The sequence below is a fragment of the Leptonychotes weddellii genome, chromosome 8, assembly GCF_054177405.1.
Source record: "Leptonychotes weddellii isolate Sample4059 chromosome 8, ASM5417740v2, whole genome shotgun sequence".
NCBI classification, from domain to species: Eukaryota; Metazoa; Chordata; class Mammalia; order Carnivora; family Phocidae; genus Leptonychotes; species Leptonychotes weddellii.
In genome coordinates, this window is record NC_138376.1 from 79,168,465 (window position 1) to 79,191,224 (window position 22,760).

General features: G+C 36.0%; 1 protein-coding gene across 4 annotated transcripts in view; it reads right to left on the reverse strand.

Annotated features, from left to right (window-relative positions):
• Positions 1 to 22,760, reverse strand: part of HACE1 (HECT domain and ankyrin repeat containing E3 ubiquitin protein ligase 1) — a 103,181-nt gene that overhangs the window by 18,060 nt on the left and 62,361 nt on the right. For all 4 annotated transcript variants that reach the window (XM_031031820.2, XM_006736862.3, XM_081828723.1 and 1 more), the window contains 5 exons: positions 12,064 to 12,175; positions 11,877 to 11,974; positions 11,622 to 11,709; positions 7,488 to 7,637; positions 6,774 to 6,970 (listed from right to left, as the gene is read on the reverse strand). In XM_031031820.2, the coding sequence (XP_030887680.1) occupies positions 6,774 to 6,970; positions 7,488 to 7,637; positions 11,622 to 11,709; positions 11,877 to 11,974; positions 12,064 to 12,175 (645 nt within the window). The remainder of the gene's footprint in view (positions 1 to 6,773; positions 6,971 to 7,487; positions 7,638 to 11,621; positions 11,710 to 11,876; positions 11,975 to 12,063; positions 12,176 to 22,760) is intronic.

Genomic DNA, 22,760 nt, shown 5'->3' on the forward strand with positions numbered 1-22,760 from the left:
TAAAATACATCATCACAGAAAATAGTGTCACTCAAAATTTAACTGGTAATAAAGAATATATTTTGGCTCAGACAAGAATCAATTATTATATTTATCAATCAACTCTATCAATTGTTATCATTTATATATTTTAAATTACATCTAAGTGAAATTTTGTGACTTAAAAGCAATAGTTTTTACTACCAGTAATCCAGGTGAAGGTGATGATGATGGCTTGGACCAGGGTAGTAATATACCTCCTAATATAGTTCTTACCTCCCAGGTATGAATGTTCTAAAGAGAGTAGAGAAAGCCAATTTTAGGTTCCTTCCTTTATTTTTTGAGGGGGCACTAATCTGAAACTCTGCCACCTCCCACTTTCTAACTCTACACCGGGGGGGGAAAACCCACAAGTACTGAGCTAGAAAGTTATATATAACCACTGGCTATGAATTCTCCATCCATGTCAAAGCTATAGAAGTGTCATGGTGGCTTCCCCATAGTTCTCCCCAAGCCCCACATAGCCCCTTGTGCAATCTAGCGCAGGGAAAGCTGTCATCTCTGCTATTCAGTCTACTCCCACGCCCAAATCACACTCCCTACCACCCACAAGTTTTTCCTCCACTGTACAGGAATTATCAGTTACTACATTTAGGTAGTTACCAGAGAGAGGGAGATAAAAATGTGTGCCAAACAATCAAACAGAAACATAAACTAGATTTTCACATCCAAGAAATAATATATATAGCACACTTCCAAGTGATAACCAGCAGTGATTTCAGTATTAGCACATCATTATCTTTTACTTTATGTCTGCTCTACCTAAACTTACTCAACTGCTACAATTTTTCTGCTCCACTTATTCACTACTGTTTAAGATGCTATATGAGACCCTATGTTCCCTTAGTAAGAACAGCTTTTTCCCAAAAGGTTTTGCTCTTAGAATCTTATGGTACTATTCAACAATCATTGTTCAAGACCTTAAATTATGAAGCATAAAAGTAAAAGATTTGCGGGCACCTGTGTGGCTCAGTTGGTTAAGCATCCAACTCTTGATTTCAGCCCAGGTCATGATCTCAGGGTCGTGAGATCTAGCCCCGTGTCGGGCTCCACACTGGGTGTGGAGCCTGCTTAAGATTCTCTCTCTCCCTCTCCCTTTGCCTCTGCCCCTCTCTGCCCTTCCCCCACCATTCAGATGTGCACACGTGCTCTCAAAAAAAAAAAAAAGGGTAAAATATTTGTGAATTGCTCAAAGTACACTTTACCAATTTTAATTGGCCATTGCATTCCGTATTTACCAGAGTAGTACACATTCTGTTTTCAATCAGTTAATTCCTATTACTTCCTCACACGTTATCTTTTTAAAAATTAATTTCTACAAGTATACTAATCTTTCCTTCCATGTTCCCTTCTATTCTTCTAATATGGAATATTATTCTAACATTCTAAATATTTTCCACATTTATTTCTATAACTTTGACCCATAGTCACTGTATACCAATTTGTGGAAATCAGCTCCTTCAAATACCAATTTCCATGTTAAGTTAATTTAAATGTAGATGAATTTTGGTCTAAATTATTTCTCAGAAAAATAATAAAATCCTAGCCATCACAAATCCTACTGAGATGTTTAGTAAAATAAAGTTTTCCATGTAGCTGAAATATAACTGTGTTTAACAGAAGAAAATATAAACCAAGTGAGCTAAAATGTTTCCCTGCTTCCTTAAACACTGTACATCCTCAAAGAGAGTAACACAAATTAACATTTTCTTGATGATACAATTATTACTATGAACATCCACTATTATTACACACTAACTTTTTGACTATTCATACTGTGCAGAAATATACTGGCTACATTCCCATTATACAGGCATCCAAGTGACTCACACCTCCCCACACTTTATGCTCTGCATAACTACATCAAGTATCTTACATGCTTTAATAAGGAAACAGTGGATATGCAGATGACAATCAGTCCACAAAACACCGGCATAAAGACTTGCACAATCAAACATTAAATATAAACCAAACCTAAACTATCATTTCCTTTTAAGTTATTACAAGAGATTGATATAACTTGGGTCAGGGGATCTTCTTTTATCCCTAACAGATGGCATATCCTAGGAGTCATGTCTGCTCCCACCTGAGTTTTATTGTCTATTCTTTGAAGGCATTAAATAATACCAGATGCCAAAGAATTAAATTGAAGAATTAATCATATTAAAGAATCTTAGTACTTGTACTGGTGAAGTAATTATGTTAATACATAGAAAGCTTTCAACTTAGAAAGCTTCAGCATAGAAACAACAACAGCAACAAAAAAGAGCCTCAGCAACTTTTTTCTGGCTTAACCTCTGACCCTTGTAACTGATATAAAATAGTTAAGTAAAAAAGAAACTGCAAAGCGAAAAACATAAAAACACTGAGATTAAGAAGACTGAACTTTCGGACAGTATGTTCCAGTTAAATTATATGTCTACATTTACAGAAACATTTTGTTTTAATAATCTCTAGTCTTCTGAATTTGTGGAATAAATATTCATCTCTCCGAAATCTTCCTTAAAATTTTAACTTCTCTTCAGGCTTTGAACCTAAATTATGTCTTCTTATGAGAAATGGTGGTGATATTGAAAATAAATGCATTTTTAAGCTATTTTTCTTCTTGAAAATCTTTTCATTATTTCTTGAAAGATATCTAAATAAACCATATTTACTTAAATAATAGTTAACTTTTACTAGTGAAAACAAGAGTTTCTTTTTTTCCCTCCTCTAAGCAGAGGAATAAACTGGGCCACATTTGTAAAACAATTTGGAATAGTTATTTTTTTAATAATTAACAGTCTAAATGGCATTATTATTGACATAATTCAATTTACTGTTTGAATATAAAAGCTTCTTTCCTGAGTTTATCCACTTATTACCGCTCTGGTATGTAAGAGTTCTCATTGAAAATTTTTCCACTGAGAACTCCAAAGGATAACCAGGTTTCTCTTGTAGGAATAAGCAGATATACCAAAAAGGCAAGAAACTATCTCATTTTCTCCATCCTCACTGCCTTTGTCTTATAAAATCCTCATGCATGCTCCCCAGACCAATACCACAACCACCTATCAGTTCCCTGACTCCAGTATTGCCCCATTTCAATTCATTCTTCACACTGCAAGCTAAGTTTGTTTTTGTGTGTGTGTTTTTAAGAAACAGAATCCATTGATGGAACTTACCTCTATAACAGCTACAGTCATCCCTACAGTCTTCAGAATAATTTTCAAATTCTTAATTGTGGATACAGTCCTTCAGAATTTGGCCCCTGTCTACTCCCCTCATTTTTTACCACTCATTTACTTTGCAAGCTAAGATCTACAACTCTGATCTACCTGTGGTTCCCTGAACACATCATGCTCTGTCATCCTTAACTTCCTCTAAGCCCAGAACATTTCCTTTTCCCCCTCCTTACTCCTATCTGACCACTTAATGCTTGTCCTCTATAATTCAGCTTCCATACCACCTCCTCCATTCCTTGATACCCTGTCTTACCCACTCCTATTTCCCTCCCAGCCTGAATGAACTTCATGATTAGTACTATAAAAGTGTTAGCATTTAAAGCTCATGTAGCTTACTCTTCAGTTCTAGGAGATAGAACAGAAGATATAAGAAAATCTGTCACTTCTAACTCAAATTTTATGGTTCCATGATTCCAGCTTTCAGTGAAGAATAAAAAAAGAGGGGACACCTGGGTGGCTCAGTCGGTTAAGCGTCTGCCTTCAGCTCAGGTCATGATCCCAGGTACCTGGGATCGAGTCCTGCATCAGGCTCCCTACTCAGTGGGGAACCTGCTTCTCCCTCTGCCTGCCACTTTCCCTGCTTGTGTTCTCTCTCTCTCTCTCTGACAAATAAATATATAAAACCTTTAAAGAAAAAAAAGGAATAAAAAAGTGAAAAGTAAAAGCAAAACTTCTAAAGGAAGATGAAAATACTATTTAAATGTAAATGCTCAGCTCCTGGTAATTCAGCCATTTTCAAAAGTGAAACCAGAGTTTAGTTTTATTATTATTTTTTAAGATTTTTAAACAAATTGATAACAATATTAAATTTAAAAGAGCATTATATTTCAAATGTGGAATGTACATATATTCTTCTGCCTACATCATTTGTGTTTATTTAATGTACTCCTTTTTAAACAAAGGTATTTTCATCTATTTGGTTTCCCTCTATAATTACCAAAGCCTTGGATGGGAGACCAAAGCCTTTCCATAAAAATTAGGAATAAATGACTCCCCCATGTGGAGATCAGCTTACACAGATTTTCTCGTACTAACAAGCTTGGTAACTCATTTAAGCTTCAACATGCTTACAGATTTTGAAGTTGAACTCCAAACGTGACAATTTTAACTTTATACCTATAGAGATAAGTAAGTAAACGGCTAACCTTAACGTAACAAAAAAGTTCATGAAAGAAATGTATGTTAAAAATAACAATATCTCTAAAAATTGAAAATTTTACTTGCAAACTGAATACTTTAACAGTCTTAAAGCAAGGGATCAATTTAAGATGCAGGTATGTTTCTACAGATTTTTATTTTTAAAAATTAATCAGGTTGCTTATTGAGTGAGCATTAATTAAATGTTTAAACATCAACAATTTGATATACAATTATACTTGACTCAAAAAAAAAAAAACAATTATACTCGACTCTTTCTGGTAATACTAGAAAATTATTCTGAAAAATGTTTACATCACAAAAATGAAAGCTGAGAAGAATTAACATATTAGTGATCAAGATCCTGCTTTTATTACCCAAAGCTAATCATTAAAAAAAAGGTTCAGCCTATAATCAACCAACCAATTAGTTACTATAGTTAAATAAAAATATTTAACTTAGAAGCAAAAGTTTCAGGCTCTTTAATATTACAATAGTAAGTATTCCAGTCTCAAACCGGACTCACAATAAAGGTACACCCTCAATGGGTGTGTATACTCTTGATATTATTTACTATCTTCCTTCTTTCTAGATTTCATTTTAAGACACAAATGCCAAAGAACTAATAAAATGTCTTTTTAAAAATCTAAACAAAAACCATGTGATAATGGGAGGGAGAGCGTTAGGAGATACAAGTATAAATATAGCTATACATCATGCAATTGTTAATGGGTCTTTCCACTTTGTCATATAAAACATATCTGAGAGGGTGACAAGTCCACTCACCATAGTATTCACAGATAAGAATCATGTTTGAGTTTCTCTGGTGAAAAACAATCACTTTCTTATAAAAAAGACTCTATAGCTTCATTACCCTTAATTGAGAATAGGTCTCCAGTGTAAAATAATAAATGCACTATAGGGTGCACAATCTAATAATTAGAAGATTTTAAAAAGTATTTTCATTCACTGGCAAGCTTATACATGTTTTAAAAATAAAGCATTTTACTCTTTTCATCTTCTAGAGCTTAACATGACTCATTATATTAAAAATCAAGTAAGATCTTCCTTAACATGATTAATTTTGTGAAGGAAGAACATGAGACTTGAAACTAGGAGACCTGGGTTTTGGCCCCAGATTTACCATTAATTCTTTAGGCTTCAGTGTCCTCATGTGTAAAATGAGAGGGCGAACTAAAAAACATCTAAGTATATATGTGCAAAAACAGCTTCTGATCTTATTTTCAAAAATTAAACTTCATGTTTTTTTTTATATGTATAGTACCTAGAAGTCGCAAAAAATAAAACTATATAGCATAATATAACTTTCCAATACCCTGTACATATCTCATACTAAGAGCCTCTTTTTACAGAGCGCTAGCCAATAAGAACTAACTTTTGTGTTGTGGTTTTCAGTTTGCAAAATCCTAGTAATGATTCTGTATGGGAGCTATTATTATCCCAATTCTACAGAATAGAAAACTGAGGCTCAAAGAGGTTAAAATGCAGCCAAGTCTCCTGGTCTTTAAAACAAAAAAAAAAATCTGTATTTTACTAAATCAATGGACATTATTCCTTAAAGTTTGTTGCTTCTGAAGCTGTCTTGGAATTATAATACAACTAATGGAAAGGAAAAAGATTTTAGTCTTGTTTAACCAGAAGTTGCTACTGGTAAATGACAGAAGTGGAGTTCCCACATGAGATTTCCTGACTCCCAATTTCCTACATATCAAAATATAACATAAAACTGAATTATATATTATAATAACATATTTTTCAATAGTGACATTTAAAACATATGCCAAAATTTAAAACTAATATGTGCAGCTGTATGTCAATTATTTCTCAATAAAACTGGGGAAAAAAATTCACAAACAGAAGATAGAACAATAAATAAAAATAATCAAGTTATAAAGCTTAAAAAAAAAAAAATCAAGTTCAGAGGTCTAACAGATTTACTGGATCCCAAAAGCATGTACAAAGTTTAACACAGGAAATTCTTCTTTTCTCTAGTGGAACTCTTAACATCGTACTTCAAAATATGAAACAGTGACTAATGCAAATATGATTTTGATGTAAACTTCTATATCTAATCTAATTTTTCAATAAAGAGATGCCCAATTTATACAATCGACTGAATTGTGCTTTAGGCTGCTTCAGGAACTGCCTCAGCTATCTAACACAATAATGAAATGACCCTTTCTAACTCAAAAGTTTGATACTTGATGTTTTAGTTAATTTAAATATTTTATCTGTTATAAAATGTTACAAAACTCTGTAACAGCACAAGTTTCTCTAGCTAGTGTCAGGAGGCTAATCAGCAAACTATCAGGGCCAAGTTACAATGGCTAAGATAAATATTCAAATACTCACTTTATTATTCTGTGTCACAAGAATACTTCCACCCCCAGGTTTCAAAGGCACCTCTTCCATTGCTCCAAACACATCAGTTTCAACAGAAAAGGTTAGCTCTAGACCCAGATCACTAATGTCATTATCTAAAATCCACTGCAAATTTTTGGCATATTCTGGATCAATGGATGCCACATCTTGGTAATTTACAGGAATACCTAAAAATGCAAACATAGAGCAGTTATATTCTAAATGTTTCTGCCTTTCCTTGTTTGTTTAATGGTAAAATACTGCCCTCTACAGATATTCCATAAAACTGCAAAATAGAGTCCAATTCACAGCATGATTTAAGTGGAGGCTAATTCCTGGATTTGGAAGTCTGTTAATTTAAACTTGTGGGTTTTTTCCACATTTTTATAATATAATCTTTCTCTGAAATAGCTATACAGAAAAATTATATATACTTCAAAAAGTGCCAATTCACTTAGGTATATTCATATTAAAATGCACTCTTAGCATAAACATTACACACTAAAATGATAATTTTTTAGCAAAAAAGTAGATTTTTTTTCTCTACCTCATAGGCTCCCAAATGCCTTACATACACAGACAGTTTCCAATTGAAAGAAAAATTACCTCAATCAAAATGCCTCCACTTACCTATTTAGTTTTTCCTAAAGATTCTAAGAAAAACACTTCAAATAAGTGCCTCTGGAAATAACAACAGAGCCATACCAAGAATGTGCTTATAGAATGATCTTGTGAAGTAAATGTTGACAAGCTGCCTGTGGTTCAAAGCTAATCCCAAGATCTGTCCAGCAAACCGGAAATAGTTCAAGTGATCAGGATTTACATAGGAGTTGCTATTAGGCTGAAAAGTTGTTCCTATTAAAATAAATACAAAATAATTTATTTCTAAGAATCTAGATGCAGAAGAAAGATCGCTTCAATGCAGAAACTGAATTTGAAATTTTCACTACTTTTTGCTCTTTATGGAATAGAGCGCTACAAGAGAATAACTAACATTTTAAACGTACAACTGTTCATATACAACTTCAGCAAAACCAAGGTTACATTATGTATAAACTTCCACCAGAATGTTCTTTGTGAAATATATAACAGACAATGGAATTGTCAAAAGATAATCATTAATTCACACATACTTATGAGAGTAAGTCTTTGCAGAGAGAAAATTACTTTTAACTGAAAGTAGTTGGAAGATGTGTCAAAGAGATTCTGGAAATAATATATTAAAAGACAATATACATAACATGTTTTCCTCAGCAATGTAGAAATACTAGGCTGTGAATTAGGACAGGCATTGTTTCATTCATCTATACATGCCCAGTGCAGTAGATTTTCACTACTTTTTGCTCCTTATGGAATAGAGCACTACAAGAGAATAACTAATTTTAAATGTACAACTGTTCTTAAGTGATGAACTCGATGCCTTTTACCAATTATCAGAAAATCACCTAAATCCACAAGTCAACCAATTATTCCTCACAACAAATAATCAACTTTATTTTTCTTAAGATTTTATTTGAGAGAGAGAGGGAAAGAGTGCACGTGCAAGCAGGGGAGGGGCAAAGGGAGAGAAATAATCTCCAACAGACTCCCCACTGAGCCTAGGAGAGGCCAACTCAGGGCTCAATCTCACAACCTGAGATCATGACCTGAGCTGAAACCAAGAGTCTGGACACTTAACGAACTGGCCACCTAGGCACCTCACAAATAATCAACTTTCAATAAGTACCACTGAGGTATAAAAGTAAAAATGGCAAAGGCAATAGTTACCAATTACTGTCAAAACCTAGTATGATTCCACTTATATGAAAAAAGGTCTGGAAATAGTGGTGATGGTTACACAACACTGTCAATGTATTTAATGCCAGTGAATTGTACACTTTAAAGTGGTTAAAATAGTAAATATTATGTTATATATTTGATCACAATGAAAACAAAAGTCTAAAAAAAATCTAGTGCAATGGAAAAACCTAATACCAAGACTTCAACTTTAAAGAACTTTTTGTACTGTTCTGTGATGATCACTAACTCCGAAGACAATTGTTATTCTTTCAACAAATATTTATTGAGCTCAAGCTATTTACTACTCTTCTAGGCACTTACACTAAAAGAAAGAATAAACTGCTAAATCTAATGAAATAGGATCCAAAAATAAAATAAAATAAGGGACAGGTAGAAAGTTTTGGAAAATGAGATGTTTGATCATTTCGTATACATATTTTGACAATGATTCACTTTGTTCATTGAGGGTCTTTGATTTCTCACTGTTGGCACTAGACTACACTGCCATGACCAGTTTACTTAGATATAAGGTACAACTGTGGAAGCTTATGGTTGAACAACTTAAAAGGGCTACATGAAGCTAGTCATTCACTGTCAAGTACCTTTTGAGAATAATTCCCAGTTATGGGTAAGACTGGGTATTAAAAGTCACAGGAAAGTTTTGTGAGATGAAGAAAAACTTCAAGGACAAACATAATAATTCCAAAGATATAAATAATCTAAGAATAGTCACAAATATTTTTACCTATTAAAATAGTGAATGCTTAGGGCGCCTGGGTAGCTCAGTTGGTTAAGTGGCTGCCTTCGGCTCAGGTCATGATCTCAGGGTCCTGGGATCAAGCCCCGCATCGGGCTCCCTGCTCAGTGGGGAGTCAGCTTCTCCCTCTCCCTCTGCCCCTCTCCCTACGTGTGTGCACATGCTCGCTCTCTCTCAAATAAATAAAATCTTTAAAAAATAATAATAAAATAAAATAGTGAATGCTTAGGGTTACTGATGAATCAATCAGCAAAGATTTTTGATGACCCAACTTTCCACCCCTAGGTCTGTAATTTATAATTCCTTTGCTAAGTACTTTCTGGGAAATCTAGGTTATTAAAAAGAACAGATAAGGAGAAATCAAAAACAAAAAATAAATAAGGAAACAAATAGGGAAAATAATAATAGTTTTTAATTTGAAAACTACTTAAAACAAAACACAAAGTTTAGGTTCTGTTTTAAGTTCAAAATAAATGTAACTGTGACACAGCTATTTTCATCACCTCAGAAAAATCCTAGTGAACAAGAAAATATCATTTTCCACATAATAATAGCTTCTAATAATTATTTCTACTTTCTATATTTCTTAGGCACTAGGCTAAGCATTTTTTACATAACGGCTAATTGATTTCTCTCTCACCACATTACAAAACATACATTATCACCATTTCAAATGGAGAAACTGAGGTCCAGAAAGGTTACATTTATTGGCCCAAGATGATGACAACAAGAGGAACAGAGCCAGGACTCACATCCAGTGTAAGACCAAAGACCTAACTCTATGGTAAGCATCTTAACTTAATTAGAAAGCAAGTTTTAAAGAAATTATTATAGACATGAGGACTACCCAAACATTTCCCACATTCAGGAATTTTTAATTCAAAATTTCAGCGTAATTCCCTTCGTGTCAATTAAACATAAGAACAAGGAAATATTTCACCAAGATTTTAATTTATAAATACTGTAATCCCAAAGAGAAGGCTTACAAAAAGGACAAATCACAATCTTTATGATCTCTGTGCATTAGCATATGCTCTACTAATATATTCATAGTGTTAGGAATTACCTTGACTCATAATTGCACATCAAATCTGTTTTTCAGCTATGAAACTAAACACAGAATAATGGACTATAAAGAAATGAAATAAATCTAAAATATAATGCTCTAATGCTAAATCTTGCTTCAAAGATTAGGCCTAACTAAACCCAGCACCTCATCAAACTTGTCATAAAAACAACAAAGACAACAAATTCACCTCAGAGCAAAAAAATCAGAAGTTATAAATTAAAGCAGACAGTCCCATATCCCTAAGTAACTTCAAATACACCATGTGTGAATACATAGGTGCATACCTACAGCTCCCTAGCATCCCTGCAGCCCACCGCCCCGTTGCCTCTCTCCTAAAGTCATCCTTCTTATTCAATGGAGATTTGCCTGCCGGTTTGGTTGGAGATAATCAGAAAGTACAATTAATGATGCACTCTCTCCTTATAAAAAAAAAAAAGAAATTTAAACACTGGGAAAGAAAAGATCTTCAGGAAATAAAAGCAACTGTGTAAAGCATTTAAAAACTGAAATCCCGCCTTCACTTGTGTGTTTTTCTTAAGTTAGAGAACTGTCAAGTATTCTTCACACAGATGAGGCAGTAACCATTTCCATTCAGCCTACAATATCAAATTAGAATTGTGCAGGTCCAAATTACCATTTCAACAAATAGTTTATTTGTATTATAAGATAATAAGAGCTTTTTAGGTTTTAATCTTTTAAAAGGACTGAAAACTAAGTTACTATACATAGATTATAAGTTAAGATTTAACACCATGATTTCTAGACTGTTTTTTATATGACCAATAAATTTTAAGACTTGGAAACTCAAATAGGGTTAGCAAATTTTAATTTTTCCAAATAAGTATTTTTCTAAGTCCATCTACTAGCATTATTTCAGAAAAGGAAATTTTAGCTCAAAAAAGTCTAAGGACAATGCTTAAAATTGATAAATTTAGTTTTATTTTACAAAGGACTGATGAAAACTTCCGTGGAGCCAGGACTGGCCCTTGAGACAAATATTTGAGAACCAACTATCTAGAGGAAAGAATGCTAGACTGAATCAGGTTCCACTCATGATCCTACCACTCATTAACTATGTTAACAAAACCTCTGAATTTCAACTTTCTTTTCTAGGAAATGGGACTATGCCACACCTAGCTCACACGATTACTGTGGGAATCAAAGGAGAAAATGCACTGCTGTAGTTAGAAACTATGAGAGCCACAGAGAAAGTCCTGTAGACTGTACAACTTACCGTCAGCTGACTGGGTGAACAATGCGTAATCAGGATTGACGATCTCATTAGACAGAATATCGAACCACTCACGCACAACACCTTGACCCTGAGTTCAAGAAAATAAAATTAAGCATCAACAGAAATACATGGGAAATTTTTTCTGAGTAATAACAAATTAAAATCATTTCAGATGTCTTCCCGTATCAGTTATGCAGCACACTGCATCCCCATCTTTCACACTGGGTGGCGCCCAGCACTGATCTTTATGCCCACCATGCCTTCTTCTCCATGGAACCGCACAGCAATTCCTTGCTTCAGCTTTGCACAATTTGCTCTTGACACAACTTCACAGCTACTCCTGAAAATAGAATCTAAATATATAGCATTAGTTAATTTCATGTATGAAAACTTACAGTAACTACTATTTGGGGCCTCACACACATCAGTTTCTTAGACATACCTCTGTGAACCAGCAGGATATCATTTTCATTCACTGGCCTGTGCACCATGTCGGAATCTGGCTGTCCTGAATGCAAATGTTCATAGAACCACTCACAGCGATCTTTAAACGGCTAACCCAACAAAAAACGGTAAAATATGTTGGCAGTTACCTATCAGATTACTTCATGAGCCTGCTAATGCCCTTTCTACAAATAATCATTCTTAAACCTTTATTTATAATAAATAGTTCTAGATAATGTTCTGACATTTCAAAAACTATTCACAAAATGGTAGATCTTAGCCGAAATACTTTGATTACAAAGAGTATATTTTTTAATTCCCATTTTAACAGAAAAGACTTGATAAATCAGGTTATATCTAAACTTAATTATCAGATATGAATTGACACAATTTACTCCTAATTTCTTTTAAGCCCAACAATGCTTTTAAGAATGAATTTCCAAATCCAGAAAAATTACATTGCATGTTATATTTAATTTTTTGTGAAAATAGTCTTCTAGATCTAACTTTATTCTTTTTTTTTTTCTTTTGAGAGAGAAAGAGAGAGAGAGAAAGAGCATGTAAGAGAGCTCCGGGAGAGGCAGAAGGAGGAGAGGGAATCTCAAGCAGACTCTGCACTGAGCCCAGAGCCTGACACGGGGCTGAGCTCATGACCTGAGCTGAAATCAAGAGTCGGACACTTAAAATTGATTGAGCCACCCAGGCACCCCTATCTAACTTTATTCTTATTTCTATCCTTTGAATATGTAGTGTAAACCTTGACAATTGGGGTATTTTTTCTTATTTTAATGTAAGTGCCTGACTGAAGCTTTGATTGCCAAGGCAACCACTTCAAAGAGGCATCTACTTCAAAGATGGCTATCTCAAATAAATGGAATGCCAGCCACATAACTTAACAAAGAGCCAGGCCACCTTCCCACAGGGAAGCTCCTCTGTTTTAGAAATCTTGGTTGATTTCTATAACTGACCATTTGGCCCACTTGTTGTTCTTCCTCTTCCCGTGCTTTAAATTCCCGCTCTTAATGTTTTAAATTCACCAACAGTGAGCTTGTGAAACCCTAGGCTCCCACCTCAACCCCAATAAAAGCAGAACCTCAGGCCCATGTGCGTTATCATGCTCGCACGCACACACTCTCCCACTCCCTCACCTCCACCATGTGTGCTGTGTAATACCCAGGTCCCATAAGTAATAAACCTTTATTTTTTTCAGTTTCCTTTACTGCTGAAGGGCATCTTGCAATCATAATAAGAACCACAAGGGCTGGTCTAGGCACAAGACCGGTTATCGAAAGGCTGAGACCAACACACAATTGGTACAGATGGCAGGACTGCATGACTGCCCTTGCAATTAACCAAGGGGAATGTCTTTACCTGCAACCTGCCTACTAACTGCCAAACTCACCATCTGAGAAAGGAGCACCTTTAGCTGGGGGTCTGCCATGCTGCTCTGTGCTTTCACACATTGCTTCTGTCATGTGTTGCCTGCAATATCCAACCTAAAAGGTCACAGCTGCCATAATAATTCAAGAATCTCCCCAGAGCAGCATGATCAAGGCCACATGATCTAATGAGATGATCAGACTACTAATTATAAAGGTCTTAATTGACTATCAATGTGTATAAGGGACCTCCAAAGCCAAGGAGAGCGAGGGAGGGTGGATTAGACTGCAAGGCTACTGCCACTGCCAAGGAGGGTTCTGGGCCAGAGGTAGATAGAAATGATTCCTTAGGTGAGGAGGATTGGAAATTTCCACTTGCAACCACTGAGTCAAGTGGGTTGTGCCCAAATCACATGTCCTAACCCAGAAAAGAGAAAGAGCCTTGCAAATGGAAGCCAATGGCACCACAGAGGGAACGTACAGCAGAGGCCTACAGTCTGTGTCACCACTTCACTCACTACCATTGCTACTCGTCCCCTGACCCAATAGGATACTATGGGTCCAATCCCTGGTGTGGTATGGCTAAAAAATTAATGGACAAATGTAAATGTCCTGAACAATCTAAGAACCCTGAGGAGGCACACCAGCTCCTTGATAAATGTAAAACCCCATGGGTGCTTCCTAGGTGTTACTCAATTATGCACACAAAAATGCCAAGGCTCTGGTTTATGCTCCAGAGGCCTGGGGACTTTTCCCAAGACCCCGTGTATATCATGCTACTGAAGGCAGACTCCAATCCAGGAGAGGTTTCCTGGGACATCCTGAAAAGTAAAGCAGCCACCTACAAAGAGGGCTGACAGTGATGTCATCCAAAATTTTCTGGTAACAACAATTTTCAAGTAAGATTAAGGCAACAGGATAAAAACAAGTAGTAGAAATTGAGATGAAAAGCTATACCTTAACTGAAATTCAAACCTTTCTTAAATATTTTATGCAGCAGGTAGGAGAGAGGGAAACTAACTGGTTATTGCAGGTTTTCTTGGTTGTCTGGATCAGGCTTTTAATTGTTACTCATGGCAGCTAAAATGCATCAACTAGCTACCATCTCTAAAGACCCTAAAATCCAAAACTTTCTTACAGATCCATCTGGACTATAATGCTCCTTCCTTCTGAGATAGCACATTTTCTAAGCCCCTCAGCTTTCTACTGAATGGGGGCATAACTACAAGCACACCTCACGAGGTGTTCCTGCTGCCAAGGGAAGAGCAGACCGGGTTATCGAGGCCTCTCCAGAGGAAGACGGAATTGGGAAGACAACAGTTGCTAAAGCCACGGATACTCATACCCGAGCCCTCCCTCTCCTCACTTGGATATACACTACCTGGCACTGTACTCATCCTTCCATCGCAGTGATCACTGCTAAGGCTCACAGAGGAAGCCCATCTCCTGCTGCACAAAATTCCCGCAGTCCAATGGGTACATCATTTCCATGACCACAGTGATCCAAATAACCTCTTCCAACCTGAAGAGGACTCATCTGACCTTGAGTCCAGAGAATTACTTTTACAAGGCACTCCCCCAATTATAGGGTGGCACTACTACATTTTATTGTGACCTCGGAAACCATCGTAAAAGCCCTAGAACTCCTAGGAGAAAACTTACATCCTTTCTCTGTCCCTTGAAGATGTAAATCCTTCAATGTCTTTGAAAAGTAAACACCCCAGGAGGTAACTAACTCTGCCCACGATTGCCTGAGACTAAAGGAAAAAGAGGGGAAAGAGGCCTTTTAAAATACAAAATGCTATAAAAACCTCTTTTGCCCAAACTCTAGTCCACAGACTCCTTAAAGATTATTTGTTAAGGATAAATACAAATCTTCAAAGTCTTCTCCACAGGTATTAGTAAAAAGCTTTAGCCACTGGAGCAGGCAACCTTAACTTATTCTGTCTGCCAATTTGGATTCAGCTGTTATTTATACACTAGTGAGTTTTATATTGTTGTACCTGATTCATGACTAGAATGCTGGAATTGAAGCTACAGGTCTCTGTGTCTGTCTGCATATTTATGCATGTCTATGGATATGTTATATATGTGATTTTCTTCTCTCAACCTCCAGATGTACTGCCAAAATTAATCTGTAAAAGAACTCTATTTAATTGGCTTAAAAATAAGCACTTATGAATTAAATATTCCTAAAACTCAAAAATATTTAAGATTTTATTTATTAGAGAGAGAGAGAGAACAAGCAGGGGGAGGGGCAAAGGGAGAGAGAGAAGCTGACTCCCTGCTGAGCAGGGAGCCCAATGCGGGGCTTGATCCCAGGACCCTGGGATCATGACCTGAGCCAAAGCAGATGCTTAACCAACTGAGCCACCCAGGCGCCCCCAAAACTAACCCAAATTTTTACAAGTTCACATGATCTGGGATAATCTTTGGGAAGTAAAAGCTAGTTTAAATTTGGTGTAATTAAAAAAAGTAGGTCTTCAGATATATATATATATTTAATATAATGCAGATTATATGTAACTAATATATATAATAATCTATAACATAATATTATACACATGTAATACATATTATACGTTAAATATAACAGAGATCATATTAATATAACTAATTATACTAAATAAAATGCAGATAAAAAAACATATTCTACCAGGGTTTACTAGTCAAATAAATTCATGTTATCTCTATTACAAAATCTGTCAGCAGGAAAAATAACTTGGGATGATGCATGAAGTTTTTCATAGTCGTCTAAACATAATTGCTGTGATCAAGAGATTTAAATAAATGTTTAATGGTATAAGAGTTTCTAGGTGAACTTTTCAGCAATAATTATGTGTTATGATATGTCTACTTAAAACCAGTTTCTAAAATTTTTGTTAACTTCCAGCCCTAGAATTTTGCTAAGTTAAATGAAGGGAATTCATTGAATGTCTAAATCATTTCCAAATAAGATAAAATACTGAAACAGTAATTGCAAAACTAGTTGAAGTTTACCTACTTTTGATCACTTACCACAGAGGAACTAAAGATATTTGGGTCTGTTAGTACGCATGTCTTGTGACACATTGAAAAGCTGTACTATGAGGAAATGTATGTTGATAGAAATTATAAAATATACTCATAAATTTGCCAGTGTAAAGAATGCTGGTGTCACAATTCACAAATTTTACTTTTTGCTTTTCGTTAGAAATTAAGGCTTCTACGGGCTAAGAATTCTAATTAACATATGTAATTACAACTACTAAATATGGGAAACATCTCTGCATGCAAGGAAAGTAGCATGTGTCTTTAGCTAAGAGAAAGTATGAGGTATGAAGATGTATTTTTGTTAAGGGAAAAGAAAGTAAATTTGTCCTAAAGTAAAACTGGTTATTTCAAAATGGGAAAGAGAAAATAAAAGACAAGGGGCGCCTGGGTGGCTCAGTCGTTAAGCGTCTGCCTTCGGCTCAGGTCATGATCCCAGGGTCCTGGGATCGAGCCCCGCATCAGGCTCCCTGCTCAGCGGGAGGCCTGCTTCTCCCTCTCCCACTCCTCCTGCTTGTGTTCCCTCTCTCACTGTGTCTCTCTCTCTCAAATAAATAAATAAAATCTTTAAAAAAAAAAATAAAAGACAAAATGGTATAGAAAGTTGAGAAGAAAGAGAATTTTACCTTGTGTGGTTGAGTTAGCTAAAACAGAATCGTTGTTATAAGGGTTTGTTGTTTTTTTTATAAACTTTAATATCAATACTATGCTTATATAATTTTTTTTCCTCTGCTAAAAGGACAAAGTTTTCTTGGGAGTATTGGTCGGCTCTTGAAAACAGATTATGAAAGGTTTGCCTTGGGGCACCTGGGTGGCTCAGTCATTTAAGCGTCTGCCTTCAGCTCAGGTCATGATCCCAGGGTCCTCGGATCAAGCCCCGCATCGGGCTCCCTGCTCAGCGGGGAAGTCAGCTTCTTCCTCTCCATCTGCCTCTACCTGCTCATGCTCTCTCTCTCTCTCAAATAAAAAAATAAAATCTTAAAAAAAAAAAGAAAAAGGTTTTGCCTTATCTTTTAAGTAATCTAGCTAGAAAACAAAGATTCTGTGTTTTATCAAAATAATTAACCTGTGTTTCATATTGCTTTAACCAGGTCTTTGATTACTTAAGCAAACTGAGTCTTCTCAATATTAGAGGAGCTGAATTTTGCTCAGAACTATGTAATCTTCTGTATATGCCTTTAAAATCTTTTGTCGCTTTAAGTAGATAATTAAGTATTGTTTCATAATTATCTGTGATCCTATTTAGTCAAGTGTCCAAAATCCTTTGATGTTTTTGACTAAGTTCCCAAAATCAAATTCTAAATAAAATCTTTTTGACCTGGAAATAACTCTGGGATTTTCTAGAGAACCCTGGAACATCTCAAAAGATCTGTTCACTCTATAAAAAGAGAAACATTTAACTAATTAGGCTTATTTGATAGGCAAAATTATATGAGAAGCACTGTCAAATAAGAAACAATGCTAAACCTTCCTCATGGATATCTTTGTATGGATATGTGCTATTAATGTAAGTGTTCCAGAAATTCTATCAAATTCCTAAAAATCTGATACAAAATGTTATCAGTCATCATTCCAGTTATCATCTTAAAATGTGTGTCTAAGAAACAGTCAAATTTCCTTGTCAGCTGTGTTATAATTAACTCTCATCAGATCTTTAAACATGGGCATTTTTAAGTCTTTTATCATTTACAGACAGTTACTGTTTCACTCTGATGCTTTTGCACAAATGCTTCATCTTCAAGAAGATTCCTGGAAAGGACTCTGACAAGCCCAGGTTTCTGATAACTTTCAGATCATATACTGAACTGGGTAAGAAATGACAGAACTCTAAGGAAAAACTAGATTCATAAAACTGCTAACAGAAGATCAAGATCAAGAATCACTAGGACTGGATGAACTGATGAGAATGATTATAATTTTTTACGAGTTTTGTTCGAAACATTGCTGGTTCTTTAATCTTTTGTTTTCCAGATTTAAGGAAACTTTTTCTCTTAAGATAGCTATGACTTACAGCAATTTGGTAAAGTATACCTTTGTGAACCAAGATGAAACAATCACTTATTTCCCCCCCATCTGATCCCTCCAGAATCTGGAAACTCTCAGTGAGTATTCTTCTATTTTCATAGCAGTATAGTTATTTGCATAATTTCAATGGACAATCTGTTCTCCTTGTACCAGGACACAACTGGAAACACTGGTTACATTACCAAGGCTTTGAATGGAATGTCGTATTTGAGAGATATGCACAGATTCAGATATGACCAGACAGCTTAAAAAAAATAAGGCTGACTTTATGGAACCAATTAAGCCCCTTAGGAAAAATCAGTCTGGTACCTTATTTATAGGGTTCCCAGCAGCCTTACCAGGTGAGTGAGGAAGGTCACTTCCTGGCAGGCCCAGGAATATCAGAATATTTTAAGAACCTGAAAAAATGAGGAATTCACCCAAATCTATAGGTATTATAGATGAAGTCTGACATCAAGTCTTTAGTTTGGCTTCCTAGCCTTGAGCAGCTTTTAAAAAGTTCAATCTGAGACTCCTTATGAAAAATTCCAGCAAAGCTGACTTAAAAGAGTCTAGAGGATCAATCGCGATTCATGCTGCACGTACATAAATAAGCAGGCCAAGTTTAAAGAGACTGGACTTATTTTACAAACACTTTAGCCTTATTTTCCTTATCTCTGATAGAAATGAGGATGACTATATACAGAACAAATTATGTTTTGGTAATACATCTTTGTGGATATCAGATTTTAGTGCTTTTAATTGTGCTTGGGGTTTTGTTTTTTACCTGTAAACTAAACCAGATCATGAATTCTAGTTTCTTCCAGTATTTGGCTTCAACTCTCCAAACTAACACTTCCAATTTTTCTCTCACCCTTCTGACTTGGAATCAATGAGAACTTAAAAGTACCTTTTTCCTAAAGCCACAAGAGGTAGAATGAAACAACTTGATATAAACTTCAGAGAAATCATCACAACACCTCACAGACAGACAATCTTTGTGCCTGTTGCTGAGTGGGCAATAGCGAGTTTACCTGAACACCTGAGGGCATCAACAGAAAAATTCAAACTGCAAAGCTGCTTTGAGCCTAACATCTTGAAATCCTGCCCTCAGGATTCAGATTTAGTTTATAATTTACTCCGGCCATTAGCCTTTATTTTTCCTTTGTTTCCATAGAAATGCCTCTTATTAAATACCTGATTTCTTGCAAATACAGGCCTAACTTTGGGAATCCACTTGCAAGACCACCTCCTGAAATGAGATACAACTGTTTAATTAACTGACCTATTTTCATGGCTGGACCTTTCAAGTTTGGGACAATAGCTACAGAGTGGATTTCAGACTACTACCTGTATAATTATTAAGTTTTGCTATTATAATTCTATTTAGGTGTGTACATTCTGTGTTACAACATGCCCTGCAATGGATTTGAGCATTTTTTTTTTTTTGAAGATTTTATTTATTTATTTGACAGAGAGAGAGAGAGAGAGAACAAGTAGGCAGAGAGGCAGGCAGAGGGAGAGGGAGAAGCAGGCTCCTCGCTGAGCAGGGAGCCCGATGTGGGGCTCAATCCCAGGATCCTGGGATCATGACCTGAGCCGAAGGCAGCGGCTTAACTAACTGAGCCACCCAGGTGCCCCGGACTTTGAGCATTATTATCAGCTACCCAGGCAGTTAAGGTCCTCACCATTGACTCTGATGCCTCAGAATGGGCTGTAAACACTGACAGTTGTTTGGGTTTTTTTTCTTTTCATAATGCAGGTGCCTGACTTAAACTTTGATTGCTGTGGCAGCCACTTCAAAAATGGGCTATCTGGAGGAGGGAGATTGGGGCAGGGGTGGGGGGCAGGACACACTGCCAACCACAAAACTAGATAAAGAGCCAGACCACCTCCCCACACTGAAGTTCCTTTGTTGTAGAGATGTTGGTTAATTTTAGTAACTAACCATTTGGGCCATTTGATTTTTCTTTCTCTTCCCATGCTTTAAATTCCTGCTCTTATTTTTAAATTCACCAATAAAGACTGAGCCCTCAAAACCCTAGGCCCCCACCTCAACCCCAATAAAAGCAGAACCCCCAGCTCAGGAGTGCTCACTCGCGCTCTTTCTCTCTACCCATGATCTCAGTGTGGCCCCAGGTATGCTGAGTAATTTCCAGGTCCTGTAAGTAATAAACCTTTATATTTTCAAAGTCTCCTGATGGTTATTGTTGAAGCGTATCACTCAGAACCACAAGAGCTGGTCCAGCCACAACACTGGTTTTTGATAAGCTGAGAATGACACACAACAGAATACATATGGCAACTAGAAAGGAACAATTACCCTGTTTTCTTCCTTTCCTCCACCCTAAAAACTGAAAAATAGGATCTCCTGAACAGCAAAGAAGTCTCTATCTTTTGGTCATTTGACAGATAAGCAAACTGCAAGTGACTTGTAATTTTTATGATTAATCAGGAAGTACTACATGCCGAGTAAGTGCCAACACTGTTACTGCGGCTAACATAAGAGCTTTAAAATCTCAATTTCATTGTTAAAAACTAATACAGCTAAAGAGGTAAGACTAACAGAACAAACAGTATGTATATAATATCAAGTTCTAAATGGTGAAGTACAGAGTTCCACTATTGTGGTATAGTGCACTAAGAATTTAGAGACTGGAGATAAGGAGAGTACAAAGCTTTCAGGAGGTCACAGTGTGAACCAGGACATTAAGCTGGGTAAGACTTGCTCAAGCAGGGAGAGAAGAGAGCACACCAGGCTAAGGGAGTCAAGGAAAAAGGCACATAAGGTAAAACTGTATCTCCCTGGAAGATGCAGTGAAGGTAACTGCCATAACCAGAGTCCTATCCCTACAGAGAACGAAGGGGCTTTGAAGCTTGATAAACATGGTTTGGAATCCTGGCTCTGTCACTACTAGGTTTGTGATCTTAGGGAAATTACTAAACCTCTCAGAACTTTAGTTTTCCCATCTATAAAATAAGAAAATTATTTCAAGGGCTAACTGTAAGGATTAAATGAAATAATGCAAATACAGAACATAATAATCATAATTACAATCATTAATTAGCTAACAATTATTAAAGCACCTATAAGCCAGGTACTGTTTTCAGCACTTTACATGCATTTTCACACATAATCCTCACAATACTATGAGAAAAAGGGCCTCGTATCATCCCCACTTCACAGAAGAGAAAAATGCAGTACCAAGAGGTTAAGTAACATGTGGAAATACTCAATACCCAGAATGCTCAATAAGTAGGTTTTCTTATTATCACTCAGAACAATGCTAAAATTATTTAACATGACAGAAAATGACAGGAAACTTATTCATAACCATTGTAAGTTATTAAACTGTATCCTTTACAAAATGTGAACCAAGAAATAAAAGCAAATGTCATTCTTTAAAGTAATTCAAATGGAACATTAAAACGTACACAATGTTACCTTCAAAAGCTAGTAAGACATGTAAGATCAAAACATCCACACCCATTTATATACACCGAAAAAGCCAAAGGGCATGTTTTTGTATGTAAACTTTCTGAGTACCTGCATTTCCATAAAATAATTCGCAAAACAAGACTGATCACAGAGGTTCCTCTTAATGCATTTGTACAGCAATACAAAATGTCTCTCCCTTTAACTACAGGCCACCTGAATGCCACCAATAGAAGAAGAAATCAATCCCTTACCACAGGTAATTGTTTTTGTTCTTTTACACTTAGTTTTTTTGTGAACTGCTTCCAAGTTACAGAAAATTTCTAAGTCTAATAGAGTACAAAGTATTTTTTCCTTGATATGAGAGTAAGCTGCCAACGTGATGTCCAGTCACCCTTAAATACCTCAGTGTGTATTTCTTATAATCAAGAGAATTCTACATAACCAGATACCACCAAAATCAAGAAATTAACCCTGATGCTTTACTATAGCTAATTCTTAGACCCCCGTGTCAAGCTTTGCCCGTTTCCTAATACTTCCTTCACAGTGTAAGAATGGCACTTAGTTGTCCTGTGTCTCACTCTGGTACAGTTCTTCAGTGTGTTCTTAATTTTCATGACCTTGACTGATACTTTTAAAAACTGTAGGTCAGTTATTGTGGAGAATGTCCCTCCACTGGAGTTAGTCTGACGTTCTTCTCATGATTAAATTCGGGTATACATCTTTAGCAGGAATATCAAAGAAGTGATGCCATATTCTCCTCAGTGCATCCTATCAGCCGGCATGCTGATATGTCTGTTTCGGTCACTGCCAAGTTTTCCACTGTAGTTTTTCATCTTTGTAATT